Source organism: Cyrtonyx montezumae, unplaced genomic scaffold, assembly GCF_038088225.1.
Source record: "Cyrtonyx montezumae isolate F1298 unplaced genomic scaffold, pur_monq_1.0 scaffold_8, whole genome shotgun sequence".
NCBI lineage: Eukaryota > Metazoa > Chordata > Aves > Galliformes > Odontophoridae > Cyrtonyx > Cyrtonyx montezumae.
In genome coordinates, this window is record NW_027072089.1 from 109674204 (window position 1) to 109691648 (window position 17445).

At 43.2% G+C, this 17445-nt stretch overlaps 1 protein-coding gene across 1 annotated transcript in view; it reads right to left on the reverse strand.

The window, feature by feature from the left end:
* Positions 1–11903, reverse strand: part of PLCL2 (phospholipase C like 2) — a 93850-nt gene extending 81947 nt beyond the window's left edge. The window contains exon 1 of the mRNA XM_065752694.1: positions 11415–11903. Coding sequence (XP_065608766.1) covers positions 11415–11717 — 303 coding nt within the window. The 5' untranslated portion in view covers positions 11718–11903. The remainder of the gene's footprint in view (positions 1–11414) is intronic.
* Between the last annotated feature and the right edge of the window lie 5542 nt (positions 11904–17445).

Sequence of the window (17445 nt, forward strand, 5' to 3'; positions counted from 1 at the left end):
GAAATAAAAATAACATAGCTCTGTGTTTCTGTTTCATTTCACTCATACTTATTTTCAACTTTTTCAACTTATAGCAGCTATCATAACAGAACGCATCAGAAAATCCTTTCTTTGTATTAACCCGGCCTGAAGTACCATTCAGTAAAGTACTACAAGCAACTATGAAATTAATATACAAAATCTTTTTCATGGTGAAGAATTAGGTACCATCCTAAATCACAAAGTGGTGCTTTCCCTGAAAAAGATGTTTAGTTTTAAGCATTCCATCATGCAATTTTACCAAATTTACCTGCAACAAAGTAAGATTCAAAATAAGTTCAGTAATTAATTACTCACTTCAGAGTATTTCCAATGCATGCAGGGATTGCATGCAGACTGTATTATAAATCTAAACACTGTAACCTAATTAAAAATAATAATAATAATACAAGGTTATTAGATATGCAGCAAACAGTTAATTTTGCAGTTTTTAGAGGCCAAGCCTTTAACCACAAGGCTCTTTCCATTAAAATCTGCCCTCACCTTTCTCCCTTAAGTGTTTACAGAAAACCTTATATATCCACTAGGAGCAGAGTTGAATCTGGGACTTGATAGAGATGAAAAAGATTATATTTTCTACTGCTGACAACACTGAGAATATATAATTTAGATAGTTTTGCTTTTTTTATTAACATAAATATAAAAATTCATCATCAATTGCCAGGATGGGAATGGTAAATTTTATTCTGGTGAGACAAGATACCCCCGAACTACCATTTGGGACTAAGCTCAATATTTAGGAAATATTATCTTCCACATGTAAAACAGCATTAATCCATGTTGTGTTCTATTCCTGTTATTTGAATGCTTTGAGCCTTCTTGGCTCTTCTGGATTCTGATGCCCCACACCTTGTCAAAGTGAAAGGAATAAAATATTGGGTAAAATAATCCATTCCATGAGTGCTGGACAAGAATCTTCAAAAAGCCCTAGGATCACATTTATAAAAACAAGGCACTTCCTCTTTCTTCTCTTTCTTTAATACTGAACAGATTATTTTAAAACCATCTTTATTAGTACTACCTCTTTCAGCTCTATGCAATGTCCATGTCATTTTATTCTGTTAATATGCAAACAAGTGCACTCAACCATATCTAGAAGCTAGATGTACTAATCAGCAACCTCTTGTGTCCTTAATACCATAAAAAGACTTTCAGAATGTATTAAAAGATTTCTAACAGATCTTCAGCTTCAGAGATGCTAATGCTAACCATTTCCAATACAAGTATCATCACCAGCAAAGACATCCTTACACAGCTCTTCAAAGGGAAGGTAAATGGCTTTAACAGAACTCTTCCGTTGCCAATTAGTGGCATTTAAATCTTGCATGATGACAACACTCAAAATTAATAAATTACAGTATAATTTAGCATCACAAATAAATAAAGCAATATCCTTTAGCCTGGAAAAGAAAAAGATGGCACAGAGCAAGTATGATGAAAACCTTTTGACTCATGTAGAGCAAGAGAAAGCAAGGACTTTTTTTGTTTGTTTGTTTGCTATCTAACAGATGAATGAATGGATATCAAGTAAACAAGTAAGTAGCTACCGCATAAAACTAGGCAGAAAGACACTTCTCACAACACACTGTTAAAAAACTGCCATAGGATGCTACCGCACTGTAAGGCTTAGTAAAGCTAAGCTGGTCTTTGACAATGGATTATTAATCACAAAGATGTCATCTTCAGCTCTAAACTTTTGAGAGCAGATGTCAGGAAAGGATGTTTTTTTCTATTCATCTTTCACATAGGAGTCACTGCTGGAGGCCAGCTAATGTACCAGGTGGACTTTCTGTCTCACCCAAGGCAGCCTTTCCTAAATTCACAAGGGCTGGCAACATGCAAAAAGTTTCATGAAAGCAGGTAGGAGCAGATGCACCTGCCCTGAACTGTGCAGGCACCTTCACTGTTAAGTGTAGGCCACAACCCTGTAGGACTCCAGGTTACCATGAAAGGCCAACTGCCATACACAGGAACCTCAACCTAGGATTTTTTTTACTCCTTTCTGGGGATTCATAGACATGAACCACCACTCTACTGAACGAAGAGTTCTGCTTTGCTCTCACACCTTGCTGGGCACAGAGCAGAGCATGGCCAACCCAGAATGTCTGCTGCTATAGTACAAAAGCAAAGCTATGTGAGAGATGAGAGACCAAAGAAGGGAAGCAATAAACAGCCAGGGGACACAGCAGGACAAGGTGTCAACATGGTATCATCCCAAGCAGAACAGTGAAAGACTAACTTTAGGGATTCCTCCACAGTTTTGTTTCTAAATCCACAGAATACCGAAAGACAAGGCTCACAACTTAAAGAACCCAGTGCTTTCACACCATACCAGCTCTCTAGGGATAGGTTTTATTCAGGATGGCCATTCACTGAACAAGGAACAGGATGAGGCACAGAGTGCATGTTAGTTAAGCTGAGGAGCAAAGCTCAGCACTGGCAACCTCAAACAACAGCTGTGAAATGCGTCACTGTACCTTCTGTAAATGGGGAGAGTCGGGCTCCAGCCAACCAAGTACTTCCAACAGCTATAAAATGCTTCTGGGGGTTTTTAAAAGGAAAAAAAATGTAACCTATCTGAACTCCAAACTCCTTACATCTGCCCTACATTTCTCCACTGTGTGGTAGTACTGTGCCACACTAAATACATTCTCTCATTTCACATAAAATTAGTCTTTAACTCTTAGATTCAGAATGGAAACAGTTTTTGCAACATATTTCTATCACCATGTTTTAAGAAAAGAAAAAAACAAAACGATCTGGAGACCATTCTATGTAAGTGACATTCGGTTGACTCAAGAAATTTCCACGAGTAATTTATGTCCAGCTATTCCTTAGTTTCTCCTGCCTTAGTCACTGATAGTGTTTGTGCTTGTGAATACATGAATACTGCAATAACTAGAAATATTATTTCAGCAACTCAAAATCTAACCTTTTCTACGTAATATACATTAGATAGTAATTCTGCTTCTCATTTACTAATGGAAAAATTATCGAGAATATAAAAACACATTTTTTAACAATAGCTCCTGTACCATTAACAGGAATTACCTATAATTCAATAAACAACCAACTATCCTAAAAATCTACCGCAATCACTTGTGGGAAGAAAACAATATAAAGGAAAGCTTTGACAGCAAGCTGCATTCCTGTCCCTTTATTCCAAAAGTACACTTCAATAATACCAAGCTCACAAATCAAGCAATGAAATTAGATGCTATCTTTTAGTCAAATAAACAGACATTTACATTTTGTTTTAAGGATTGCAGTTAGATTAAACTGTTGACAAACAACATCAAACACTTCTGTCATCAGGAACTTGGCAATGAAATGTATAAGCAACCAGGCTTCTCCATCACTGAGAGGCATTTCACAGAAAGAAAACACACAGACCATTCTGCTGCTGCAGTGGCTCACCCAGCCTACACTAAAAAGGTAAAGGATGGGGATATGTTCAAACAAACAAATGGAAGGGAAGGGAAGGGAAGGGAAGGGAAGGGAAGGGAAGGGAAGGGAAGGGAAGGGAAGGGAAGGGAAGGGAAGGGAAGGGAAGGGAAGGGAAGGGAAGGGAAGGGAAGGGAAGGGAAGGGAAGGGAAGGGAAGGGAAGGGAAGGGAAGGGAAGGGAAGGGAAGGGAAGGGAAGGGAAGGGAAGGGAAGGGAAGGGAAGGGAAGGGAAGGGAAGGGAAGGGAAGGGAAGGGAAGGGAAGGGAAGGGAAGGGAAGGGAAGGGAAGGGAAGGGAAGGGAAGGGAAGGGAAGGGAAGGGAAGGGAAGGGAAGGGAAGGGAAGGGAAGGGAAGGAAGGGAGTATAGAAAAAAGTAGTAGCAGTCCCAAAAGCTCAACCACAAAGTGATCTTGAAAATTCCATGGGAGTGCTTTCTAACAAAACATCAGCAGTTCTTTTTCTCCTGCATTACTGGTTACCACTCTGGTAAAACATTTTCAGCAATTCTAGCAAAGTTAAAAGGATGTTCATAATAAACACTGTGCATCTGAGTATAATCTGCTATGTATTTGGAAGGTATATATTCCATGTATTAAAATAAAATCCATAAATACATTGCTTTTCTGAAATTAAGTATTTTATGGTCAACTGGGAAATCTGGCTTTACAAGTTCTAATGTTTTATTTTACAAAACTCCCAGACAGTGAAAAAAGTGTTTTTTTTTGTTTATTTGTTCATTTCAAGTCACTTCCTGTCTGCCTGTGCTCCTGAACTATGTACCACAACCTCCAGAAAATGAATGTCCGGTATCTGAAAAGACCCCTGATCCCCGACTCCTTCAGATCTACAATCTGATGAACTCAGGGATATTTCATTACTTATTCAAGGGGTGAAATCACATCAAAAGAAACCCCCAGGGAACCAGGAGGAGCAGAAATGAATCCCATCCTTTTAACTCTCTCAAGGCCACACTAGTTAGCACTGTGATCCTCAGCAAAGCCAATTTCCAGTGACAGGCTACATGGTGCTTTTCTTTAGCTTGGACATTGACGCTTTGTGAGGTCAAGGTCTAGGAGGGAAGAAGCAGGTAAAATCAGTCATACTCCTATTCAGAAGCAAAGAGGCCTACAGGGACATTTCTTAAAAAGTAACTAGCTAAGCTGAAATGAGAGAAGTACTGCAGTCAAGACGATGCGAAACACAGCCTTCCTAAGGATTGCTCCATATGTAATCACCTAAAGTAAAGAGAAATTAGTAAAGTGATGTCACTGACCCTCATTTAAAAGGCATGCAAGATGTGACAATTGACTGTAAAGCTTTAAGGATAGTCTTTATAAGCATAACTGAGCAGTGCGGAAAAATGACATTTGCTACCGACTCTCCTCAAAGACATGTAAATCAGCTCCTTTTAGAGCTACCTCTTCATCCCAATCTTGCCATCTATTAAGCATATTCATAAATACATATTTACTGCCTATTAATTTCACGTATTTAAAAATAAAGGCATCTCCTCATAATTTATGCTTCAGAGTTAAGATTCTGCAACATCACATTACCCAGTTCTCAGGCAGCAAAGAGCTGATTTGCAGTTTAACCAGAGAGCTATCGCAAAGAAAAAAATAACATATCATTGCACAATGAAAATGGGTTTATATTAAAATCTGTCTATTAATATGAAGATGGAAGAGTCACAACCATGTTAGAAGGTAAATTAAAATCAGAAAGAACCCGACAAATTTAACATATGATCCAACATAATTAGAATTCAGTCAACAGGACAAGTACAAGCTTTGAAACTCTGTGCAGAGCAGTGCTTTTGCCCACATACAAAGAGCAAAATTCATTCTGCAGTTCTGCACAGGGGGAACAAAAAGAAAAAGCTATTAAAGTGAAAGACCATCGTACCAAAATTGACAAAGAGTTGATCCCTCTAACAAAGCACTGAACCAGACTAGGCTGACCTCTTGAGGTCTGTTTTAGCCTTATTTTTAAGAATGCTTTTTTACACATATGCTGCGGCTTTATATCATATTTTCTTCTTCTCCACTTATGCTACACAAATTATTGTATTTCTTCCTGTAAAATCTAACTGCTAATCTGTCTTTATTTTGATTTCCAAATTTTCAATGCAATCCCAAACTAGAATCCAAAGACAGTTATTTTCGAATTCATACACAGTGTGGCAGTAGGTGTTATTTTGTCCCTTGAAGACAGACAATTTTCAGACAATCAGCTAATTTTATGTAAAGGAATTTAAACAGAGTTAGTGAGAAAAGATAAAGACTGACATCAATATCACCTATGGACCAGTGAAAGATGGGAAACTATGCAATTAACTTGGACTGTCAACCTCATTTCTTTTTTTTTTTTAAACTTACATGAATGCAAGCAAATCATGTGAGCAATCCATTATCTCTGAGTCATGGGTAGGAAACCACTGCTCTAGTTCCTAGTTGTAATGAAGTCTGAACTATTAGTCCTATATTTGATCAAGTCTGGTAATGGACAGGCACAAAAATCTCATCAGGTATTCATAATTGTTTTTAAATGCCATTTATGAGTTTTTCACTTAACAGACTGAACACGTTTTATGGATATTCTAAGGACTTGGGGGTGGGGGTGGTGGGTGTGGAGGAGTTGCTATTATGCACAGTAGTCGAGTTCTTTACACAGTCAACAGAAATAGGCAGATAAGCTCTTCCAGAAGAGAAGTCAGAGAAGCTAAATTCATCCAAACTAAGTGCCCACTCCAAGTCATCTTTTAGAAAAAAGAGAAAAACAATGCTTTCTTTTCACTGGCTACAGTAGATAAACAAACTGAATTACATGCCAAACAGGGGTAAAGTGAATATCCTTGTGTGTCTGTTTCTCTAAACACTTTTTTTTTTTATAGTATTAATCCAAGCAAAGTTTTGATTACTGAAGTCTAGATAAAGCACTTAGGCAAATAAAAATATATACCAAATACAATGCACAACACACTCGCTCAATGGCTGTGCCATAACCCACATAGCACACTTCCCAGCACAACCTCACTGCTAACAAGCAGTATGCTGCCTAATATATACTCTTCGATCCAATTTATATATATACACTCTGTCCAAATACCTAAACAAAAATATATATATATTTAGAAAGAGTTACCATATGTCAAGTATTGTTTTAAAATTCAATTCATACCACAACTCTAAAAATTAGGACACCCTTATACACCAAGTAGCAGAGTATGAAGCAGAAGAAACACGTATCAAAAGGTGCTTGTAGCCTTCCATGATGTAGACAGGAGTGTGACTAATCAAAGAGAAAGTAACCCAGAAAAGAAAGCTCCAGGCTTTGTGAAGCTGCAGGTGGTCACTCTCCTCTCCTACTGCATGACATGTATAAACAGCAGCAAGGGGATCAGGGCTCTAAGAGGCATCAACAAGAACAAAACAGCCAGCAGTAACCAGGAACAGCTCCTCAGAAAATCTCCTCTTCCACTGGCCAGTTGAAAGCCTAGGGTAGGATAGGGTAACGTGTAGGAGTAAGTGAACTACTGCAGACTTATTTGCTAATGCTTTGGTTGTGGCATCAACTCAGTTAACACGTGTGCGCTGAGCAAATGATCCTCCAGTGTTGGGACATTTGTAATATGTCTTTCCTCCACACAGATCTTGTGGAACTTCAAAGATTAAAGCTCATACAATAGGTTTTTGTTCCCAAGCGGAAAGGGTGTGGAGCAAGAAAGTATGGGCTAGTTTTCCCTTTCTTTTCCCCACATGACTGTTTTCTTTGAACTTGAGGAGCTTCAGCACCTTCGAGTCTGTCAGTGCTCAGCCATGTTTAGTTGAAAATCTCCAGCATATCTAAGGCACAAATGCATGTGTATATATCAGTAGCACCACTACACACGTTTCTTTCCCAATATCAAAGATGGCTGAATATCATGTACTTTCATATATTTTAAACTGATCCCAACAACCTAACTCCATACCCTTTTAGGTGAAAACTGAAAGTGTATGATCTATTCCTGGATCTCCCGGGACTTGCAAACATGCCATTTTAGCTAAGGTAATTCAGAGCTGCAGAGAATCTACATCTACTAAAAATATTGCTTTTGAGTTTATTGTAAAAGCTAAATAAATAAATAAATAGATAGATAGACAGATAATATTTATAAAGCCTTTAAAACTACCACAGTAGTAGAAAATATTACATAACATTCTCCATATCTCATATTTTGTACACGTGATACAAACAGGTATACAGTGTGAAATGGGAGATCGCGGTGGGCTGAATGGGATAATGACATTATGTTGATACTGTGGTTTTAAAAAAGAAAAGAAAACCCTGATGCATATGCTGCAGGACTCCCTAACTGAATAAAGACACAGATAGAAGAACGACCAATTCCAAAAGCAAAGCTCTGTTGTGAATTACACCCAGGAAAATCTGCCTGCTAAATTTGATTCCTCTCTTCTCGCAGTCATCAGAACTTACAGAACAGCCGATGACCAACAAGCACCTGGCTTCACAAATCGAAAGCTTACCTTCACAGACAAGGAAAAAGGAAAAATAGAAAGAAATATAATAAATGCAACAGAGATACAAATTTGCTTAAGTTATCCGCCTGTAAATTTATTGACACTATGATTATCATTACCATACAAAAAAAGTAAAAAACAAACCCACACCTGGGCTTTGTTTCTAGAAACATGCTGATACGAACACTTCTGCTCAAAAAAAACCCAGGAAATTTCATTTCTTTCCCACTGTTGTCTTCCCAGATAACTGGAGTTGTTCCTAAGTGTGTCTCTTCCCAGTTTTAGTACTTTAACACCTCTCCTAATACATTTGTTCCTTTATACTGCTGGGTCTCTTTCTGCCTAGGTCTGCAGTTTTGACAAGGTGTAAGGTTCTCTAAGTGTTTGTATTCTCCTGGAGGTCGCTGGAAGCAGGCAGCTCTGAGGAAACATGCAGGCCACAAGTCATTTGCCTTCTTAAAGCATCTCAAACACTTACCATCTCAAAGTCTTTTCAGGAGAGATGCAAAAGAACCACATAAGAAATAAAGCAAGCCCACTACCAATTACCACAGCAGCTAAGAGAAGCTTACAGGATGCTTACATTCACTTTCAGCTGCAAGATGGACTCACTGCAAATTAATTTTATAGAAAACTGTAAGAACTACAGTAGGAAATTACATTATGGAAAACCACAGACAATTGCCCCAAGAAAAGTGGAAAAGCATAACAGTGACCAAAAAAAAAAAAAAAAGCATTAGGTACAAGTATGTGGTATGTAAATTAGTTCACAAATTAGGTCTCTGAAGAGCCTACAGCCCACGAATGTACCATACATCATCACTGTCACCTCTGAAAACAAATGAGACTCTCATAAACAGGGAAGGCAGAAAACTGAAAACACACATCTCTATAAACACAGCCCTCAGGTTTGGTTCAGCAACATCAGCCTATTCCATAAAAACTGTGAAGAATTAATGTTACAATCTTTAACAGAGATTATATATCAGAGTGAAAGAACAAGTAAACTACCATGATGTGAAAGCCATACTAGTTTTCCCAGTAACAGTGACCAATCACCCATCATCATCCTGGAAGACTTCATCCTCAAAGATTAAACTCTCTGGTCCCAATGAAGAAATAACCCAAAATGATGCAGGTGTAGAAAATAAATAGAAGGAAAAAACTATATATATGGAACCAGTTTAAAAAAATGCAAATAAGGGGGAAAATGTAGCTATGGGGGGGGGGGGGGGGGGGAAGTGACTGCTCTGGGAAGAGTCATGAAAATTGACAGAAATGGTCAACCAATGGAAGCACAGCTCAAAAACAGAATATAATATATTGCCACGGCCTGATTTCTGTGGCAAACAAGCACTTCAGAAGAGTTTAATCTCAACTAGTGGAAGTACTACTCACATACCAATTTTCTGCTTGTGACTCAAAAGCCTACACAGTAATTGGCAGGCAAAACATTTAAAGCATTAGATATCCCATAAATCTGCATTTTAAAGATCAACCAACATCATTCTGCATTCTGCACAGAAGTATGAGAACTTTTTTTTTTTTTGCGTGGCACAGAGCAGTTTCCTGAGATTACCCCGTACATTCCTTAAGAGCAGTTTTACATAATTCATGCAAGTAACTAAAACTCCAGGAACAGACCTGAAAAACAGATTACATTTTACTTTCTTCCCCACTCTGCTTTATACACTTCTGCCCTGCAAGAGCAGACAACAAGGAGCACGTTAAAGCTTACCGCTCACACCAGATTTTCCAAAAGGTTTCATACTGAAAATGAGGTACCTACACAACCTGATTCAAACTACCTGCGAACTGCTGAAGCAAGCAGACAGAAGATACTCAGCGTGTGAAGAAAGTAATTTTTCCCAGAAGCATTAAGAGTCATATCTAAAATAAACATGGATCACACAGCTTAAAAAGCGTTGTTGTCAAATTTGTCCACTCGATCAATACCAGAAAGTCGAGTTATCTGACATTCCAGAGCACTGTAATTTCTGTAGAAACAAAAATTTTGACTTAGATGCTCATGAAACGTAATGCAAAACAGATTTCCACATTTCATGCTTCTTAATTTCATTATATCACAACCCTACATACTGTGCCCTTTGGTTGGTCACCAAAGAGGCTGAAGACTGCTGTAACCAAAATGTAAACCACAAAGTGGCGACGTATTACCCTTTTTGGGCCACCACAGAAGACCCAAAGCAGCGTTAGTAATTAACAGAGCTGTAAAAAAATTGCTGGCAAACCCAGTACGCACTAGGTTATTCCAACACAGAGTTCAGCTGCCTCTCATTTATTGCTGTATTTTCTTTAACTCACACACAAACATACACACCTAGCACCACTGCTTGAACAGGAAGGGTGGGTGCAGGCTGTCAGATGCGTTCCGCTGCTGACTGCCCTTGCTCTCCCCTTGGTTTCTAAAGCAAGGTCCAGGAAGTACTGACACAACCTGCGATACAGAACCAGCCCTGTGTTAACACACATTTTGCTATTATCCAGCTAATGGAACTTCATACACTCACTTCAGAGTTGTATAAATATTTAAGCAGACAACAAATCTAGATTGATTTTGATCTAGCTGATCTTGATTGAGCTCAATTCTTAAACACTTAAAAGTTGTGCTTTGTTTTATCATTAGCATGGCCATCAGCACAAATGGACATGCATCCCTCAGGGTTCTCTCTGCCTTTCCACTGAGTCAGGAAAGCTACATGATCACTACATCTCACCTTCCAGAATCATGGGTTTAAGAAAAGAAATCAATTGCATTCATGTAAACAATTGTATGAACAATCCTCCCATTCCTTTTTCCACTATATCCTACCACTAATGTTCCCCTGCTTTTCAAACAAAAATATCAGTATTCAGAATATGCAGAGCAAAGTATAAACGCAGGTTGTTCCTACAGGTGAAGCCCAACACAGCCTCTGTTATATGATTGTCACTTCTAACACCAAAAGCCCCCTGTCCTAACTTCTCCCACCCCCAGCACAGTGAGATTCGCACCTCCATCACCTGCTGTGTCTGTCACAAGCACAGCCCAGTGGAGCCACAAATTGCTCTGCACAAGTGCACCTCAAATAACACAGATGCAGCATAACCCCCATCCTTCAACACCACACTGGTACCCATGTTGACACTTCAGAAGCCAGCCAGCTTCTCTGACCTTCCACACCCAAAAGCACAAGCCTCTGCCAAGTGTGAATGTGTACGAAGCCACCCTTTCCCTGCCGTCCACTTCTGACAAAGGGAAAATCAGGTCCCCTCACCAGGAGGGGAGAGGGGGAACGACACAAAGACGACACCAGCAGCATATGCCTTCATGTGGAGCCACATCTCCCCGCACCTCTCCGCCACACAGAGGAGCCGAGACCCCGCTGGGAGGAGCGCTGTCCTTACCTTAATGATGCTGCTCCTCCGGGGGATGCCGGGTTTGCCCTCCCGCTGCTGCCCGCCGGGAAACCCTTTCTCCTTGCTGCTGTTCTCGGGGCTTCCGGGGGGCGCGGATCCCGGCTCCCCACCGGTCCCCGCCAGCGCGCAGTCCCCGTTGGAGACGCGGCCGCCGGCGCTGTCAAGGCGGACTCTCCCTCCGCCTCCTCCTCCGCCGCCGTCCCCGTCGCTCGCCCTGAAGGCCACCTTGCCCTGCAGGGGCCCGGGGGAGGCGGGCAGCCCCCCACCGCCGCCGCCGCCGAACTCCGCCATCAGCCGCCGGGCTGCAGCAGCGCAGCGCCGCGGTCCCCCTCCTCTGTGCCGCAGCCGCTGCTCGGCGGTGCAGCTCCTTCCGCTTTCTGGGTATTTACGAGCGGGGGGGGATCAGTAAAAGTCTCTCTCCTCCGCGCATTTGGCACCGAGACCGCGTCGCTCCGGGAGGGCGGCGGGGGGGCGGACGCTTCGGTGTCGTCTCTGTGTGCACCGGAGCTCGGTCCGTCAGCCCTTCAGCACCTGGGAAAGGAAAAGAGGCGAAACGTGACGGGCTGCTCTCGCACGCGGCGGCGGCGGGGGAGCGTTACACCGCGGCACTCACACACACACACACACACACACGCGCGCAGACGCAGCCCCGCACCGGACAAGCACAGCCACCAGCCCCGGGGCTCCCGGCTGGGACACCTTCTTGCTCCATCGGGGGCCGATGTCTGCATCTCCCCGCTGACACCGATCTCACCATCACAGCAGCGAGCACGAGGGGAGAACTTGAAAACAACGCCCCGAACCCCTCCCCCCCCTTCCCCTGCCCCCACGGTGGCGACCGGCGACGACCCGAGGGGCTCCGAGAGGAGCGGGCACCTCGAGCCGCCCCGCGGTGCGCCGCCGCCAACTTTTCCTCCCTCCCGCCGCCGTTCGCCGCGCCGTCCCCGGGCCACCCTCCGCCCGCCCGCCTCTCGCGGCCGCCACCCCGCGCCTCCAGCCCCCGCTACCCACCTCGGCGGCGAGGTGACGGTGGGGGCGGGCGAATCCCCCCGTTGCCGCCGCGGAGCCGCTTTTTCCCCTTCTACCCCTCCTCCCCGCTATGGTCGCCGTCTCAGCCCGGAGCCGGATACGGACAGAAACGGATTCGCGCGGTCGCTTCCCCCGCTCTCCGCGCCGCCTCCCCCGGCGGAGCGCTCGGCGGCGGCCCCGAGCGGGCGAAACGCCGGCAGCGCCGTGGGCAGGAGCGCCCCGACCGCCCCCGCTCGGAAACTCTCCGGGGAAGGCAGCGCGAGCGAGCGAGCCCGGCTCCCCCCACCTCCCCCCGCTGCCAATCACGGGGACGGCCCCGCGCGGATTGGGCGGCCCCGGCGCCGGCACCCCCGCCTCCGGCAACTCGGGGCTCGCCGCCGGGGGCAGGACCCGCGGTCACCGCGCCGCGGGGCTGCACGGACGCGAGGAGCCGCCGGAGAATTCCCGCGCACGAGCCCTTCCCCGTCCTCCCGTCTCCCCTCCGGCGCTGCGCCATCGCCCGGCGAGACCTGCCCGCCCCCAGCGGCCCCGCCGAAGCCCCCAGCAGCGCGGGCAGGAAGGGCGGGGGCCGCCGGCCGTTCCGCGGCGTGAGGCGGTGGTTCGGCTGCAAACCTCTGCAGCCGAACCACCTTGCCTGTTAAAGGATTAGGGAAAGGCAAGGTGGCCAAGCGCTGGGCTAACGACAGAATAATGGTTACAATCATGTGGCGGTCACCAGGAGACGTGTCCTCCGCAAAGCGAGTGTAGCTGGTGTGCCTTTACGTACTGCATGTGTACTGTGTGCATTCAGAATATGGCCATAAAACAAGTGTGACAAGCAATAGGTCCCAAGGGAACAGCGTGGAGCTGCGTCAGGGGAGGGTCAAGTTGGGTATCAGGAAAAGGTTCTTCACCAGAGGACACTGGACGTGGATCTGGCTGCCCAGGGCGGTAGTCTCGGCCCCAAGCCGCTGGAGTTCAAGAAGCATTTGGAGAATGCTCTCAGACATAGGGTTTGAATTTTGAGTGATGCTACGTGGAGCCAGGAGCTGGACTCAGTGGTCTTTATGAGTCAGTTCCAACTTGAGACATTCTATGGTTATATGGTTCTATGACTTGGTGTATGAGGAATGATTTAGTGTCACATGTTTATTGTACTTTTAGATATAGTTGCATATTGCGATGGCCCAGTATTTCATAATTCAGATGGGTGAAGGAAAACAAAAGACCCCCGTTGAGGCAGGGCCCTCTGCTCACACTCAGGCAATGCTCTGCTTTGAGCATGGCAGCATGAAGGGTCAGTGCAATGGAAGGCCCGAGGCTGCCTGCACCACCTGACCTTCAGCATTCGGCTGGTGCATAACGCAGGAGCCAGGCACAGATTGCAGCACATCACCAGCCCTGCGCTTTTCATTCAGGTTCCTCTGGTTGTCCTCTGGAGACCTTGGCATCTGAGATAAGGCACCTACCAAAGATGCTTAGAATAAGGCAACACAAACACCCCCCTTTGATGTGCTGTACGGAGTTACACAATGGAAACTCTGAAGAGCATGTTATAAATCTCATCCTTCAGCAGCAGAACCTAACTGAAGGCTGCAGAGCAGCACCCTTCCAAGGAAAGGCACGCCTCCTTCCTCATTGGGGACAGCTCTCTGCCCTCTCCCAGTGAGAGCCACAGGGGAGGCTGTGCCACGCTGCAGAAAGTGAACCAAAGAGACAGCAGGTCCTAAAGAAGTCAGGGCAGAGCAGGAGTGTTACTTCAGGCCAGCACCTTTCTGCACACAGCTCCTGTTCAGTAGCTGCCTGCACAGTAAGGAAGGCACTGAACAGCTCACCCGTGGAGTGAGAGGTCTAGCTACTGGGATGCAAGAGCTTATGTGCATTTCTTGAACTGCTTTGTGTATTGTAGAAGTGCTGCCCCACTCCCAAGGAATTAACCTGCTCAAGGTCCGTAACAATAACTTATCATACATCCTTAAACTCCAGCTCATTACAGTGTTGTTGGCCACCGTATCAAAAAGGTGCTGTGAAGCGTTATCCAGCACTATCCAGGATAGTGTGGAGAACATTCCTTGTTTGGTATCATTTCTATCAGCTCAGAGCCTGACACTGTTACATCACTCATCTATATCGTCCCCAGTTTTAATCAAACTATTCATATTGCTTTGGTTCAAATGAAAACCAAAGCATGTGTAAACTGCAAACAGCATTAAACTTCAGATTCAAAATAGCCCAAGTTTCTGGTTTCCATAAGCTGGAGATAGAGAGATTTTACCATGTGTCCTCATCTGAACATCTGCTCTTGCTCGAACATCTTGCCTTGCCATTGAAGTAGGAAAAGTCAGTCTTGCATATTAAAGCAGCTTTTAGCACTGTATCTGCAGATGAGCACATCACAAACTCCTACAGGAGATGCTTCAGGACCACCACCATTTCTTCTAGAGGATGAAATTTATGCATGACAGGTACAAAGTGTTTGGAATCATTTGTCACAGAGCATTGCCAGTAAGCTGGCAAGGAAGAAAATAGTTTTCAGTTGTTTTGCTGTTCCAGCTGCACATTATAAAACACCATTTTTTAGGCCTTTAACAATATTTGATCAGTTCTCTGACATACTCGGAGAAAAAGAAAAAAAAAAAAACACCTCCTTTTGCAACTCTACTTATCTGCCCAACCTGTACAGATACAAGATAACAGCGCTGAAAAAGAAATCATTTAGCTGTAGCCTTGGCAGTTCTATAATGAATGATATCAAGTGATATCAAGACCTGCAGACTTTTGGCCATAAAAGTGATGATAGTACAAAGCAACCGGTAAAATTTCTGAACCTCATCTGAAGGGCACATGCCTGCAAACTGATTTTGCTGTACTGGCATTGTGCTTATTGTAGTACCCTGCAGAAATCTAGTTACCGAGTAAAGCATGAGCGTCAGACTCAAAACTACAGGAGTTGTGCTAGAAGAAAAGTCACACTGGTGACAGTGACAGGGCCCGAGGGAATGGCATGGAGCTGTGCCAGGGGAGTTAGGCTGGGTGTCAGGAAAAGGTTCTTCACCGGAGGGCAGTGAGCGTGGGTCTGGCTGCCCAGAGCAGTGCTCGTGGCACTGAGCTGCCTGAATTCAAGATGCATCCTGACAGCGCTCTCAGACATATGGTCTAATTTTTGGGTGGTGCTCTGTGGACTCCATGATCCTTATGGGCCAGTTACAACTCAGGTTGTTCTATGATTCTATGGATGTGGTTATTCAGATGTGTTTTGAACTACTTCCATACATAAAAATGAAGCATTTCTGATAAACCAATGTCCAAGAAGCGTCTGCCAAAAATTGGCCTTTGCTTATTGATACTTTGCTTATCCTCATAAGCTCAAGTTTCCAAAGCAGGTCGTGTAATACAAATGTAAACCATGTACTTTCTTTGCCATAACTTCTGAATGTCATAGAGTGAAGAAACTTTCTTGCTATTATTCAATGGTGGCCTCAGCAGGCCTTATTTGTTTACTTGTTAAATGAAATAAGGATTATAATGGAATCAAAAGACACTTTTGTGACAATATTTAACTGTGAGAAGTTGCTGCCATGTGCACACATTAGCTATTTCCATAAAATCCTATTAAATATCAGAGTTCCACAGCTAAGCTAATATCACCCATTGAACTTTTGTAACTCAAATAGTGTGGCAGCAGAAACCTGCCAAGAAACAGTCTATGTTCAAGTCCCAAACCAGTAATTACATGACCAGTATTTAAATAAACCGAATACTATTAGGATGTTTTTACTAATATCCTAAATATTTTCTTTTATTACAAACACAAGAAGTTTTAATTAGCAATTAACTTGTCTGAATGTTGCTTCTCTGACATCTCTGCTTGGAATTTGTTTTTTCATTATTGTAAGTATCTCTGCAATTCCAGTGATAATTTCTTAAATTGTCTGACTTCACTGTTTGGGTCATGGTCTTGCATATACTTGTTTGTTATATTTGTTTATAATTAAGTGTACGTGTTTAAGTAGTCCTATTAAAGTCAGAATCTAATTCATAATTAACCCAAAGCAAATTTTAGGTATAAATAATGCATTATTGTATACATCTGTAAAGTGCAGGTGTGATGTATGCAGACTTAGGCAAGCAAGTGAGCATGAACGAATGGGTATCTAAGACAGCAAAAGCATAGGTAGGCAAACATTGGCTAGATGGACTGATTTGTTCACTGGAAAGCATTTGTTAACGTTGCATACTTGACATTAATTACGTTTATAATTTTGGAAAGTTCACTATACTTGCAGTAAGTATGGTGATTTTTTATCAGCAGATCAACCATTTCAGCCTATTAATTGCAGCCTAAGGAATGTTTACCCTCTGTCCTACCTATCATGCCAATTAGTTTGGCTAACAGCCTACTTAATTTGACAGCTGAGGATTAACAAGAGCTTAACAGTTCCCCTAAAGACTACTGAATCCAGAAGGGATGCTTTTCCAAATCAAGATCATTCAAATGTTATTCTGTAAACTGCCTGTTATTAAGACTATCATGCTGTGGGGTTAGCTGGCTGCAATGTAGCCTTAAGTCACACTGTTTTGAAAACGAGTCGTTGTTTACATGTTTAAAAAAGGTCAAGATTTTTCAAAACTGAATAATGGTGTTCCCCGCGTTTTAAAATATTGAACTAGACACTTTAATGGAAAGTTAAAGAGCAGACATAAAGGTCTTTGTGCAAATCCAGTTCCCCTAAGGCCTTAGTTCGCGAAGTAAATATTAGGTCTCTAGAAAGCCTTGACCTAGGCACTGGTTTTGAGGAACTGTGTTTGGGATCTTGAAGGTATTTCTAGTGGAAATGAGAGTTCATTGTATCTCTGCCACTCTTCAAAGCACTAGAAGACAAATTGTTTTCTTTGTTTTTAGCACCAGAGTTTGTAGAAACTTATTTCACAGCAGAGATATCTAAGGTCATTTTGGGGAAAGCTTCCATGGAGCAAAAATTCTATTTTCTTCTATGAAAACAGAGCAGTA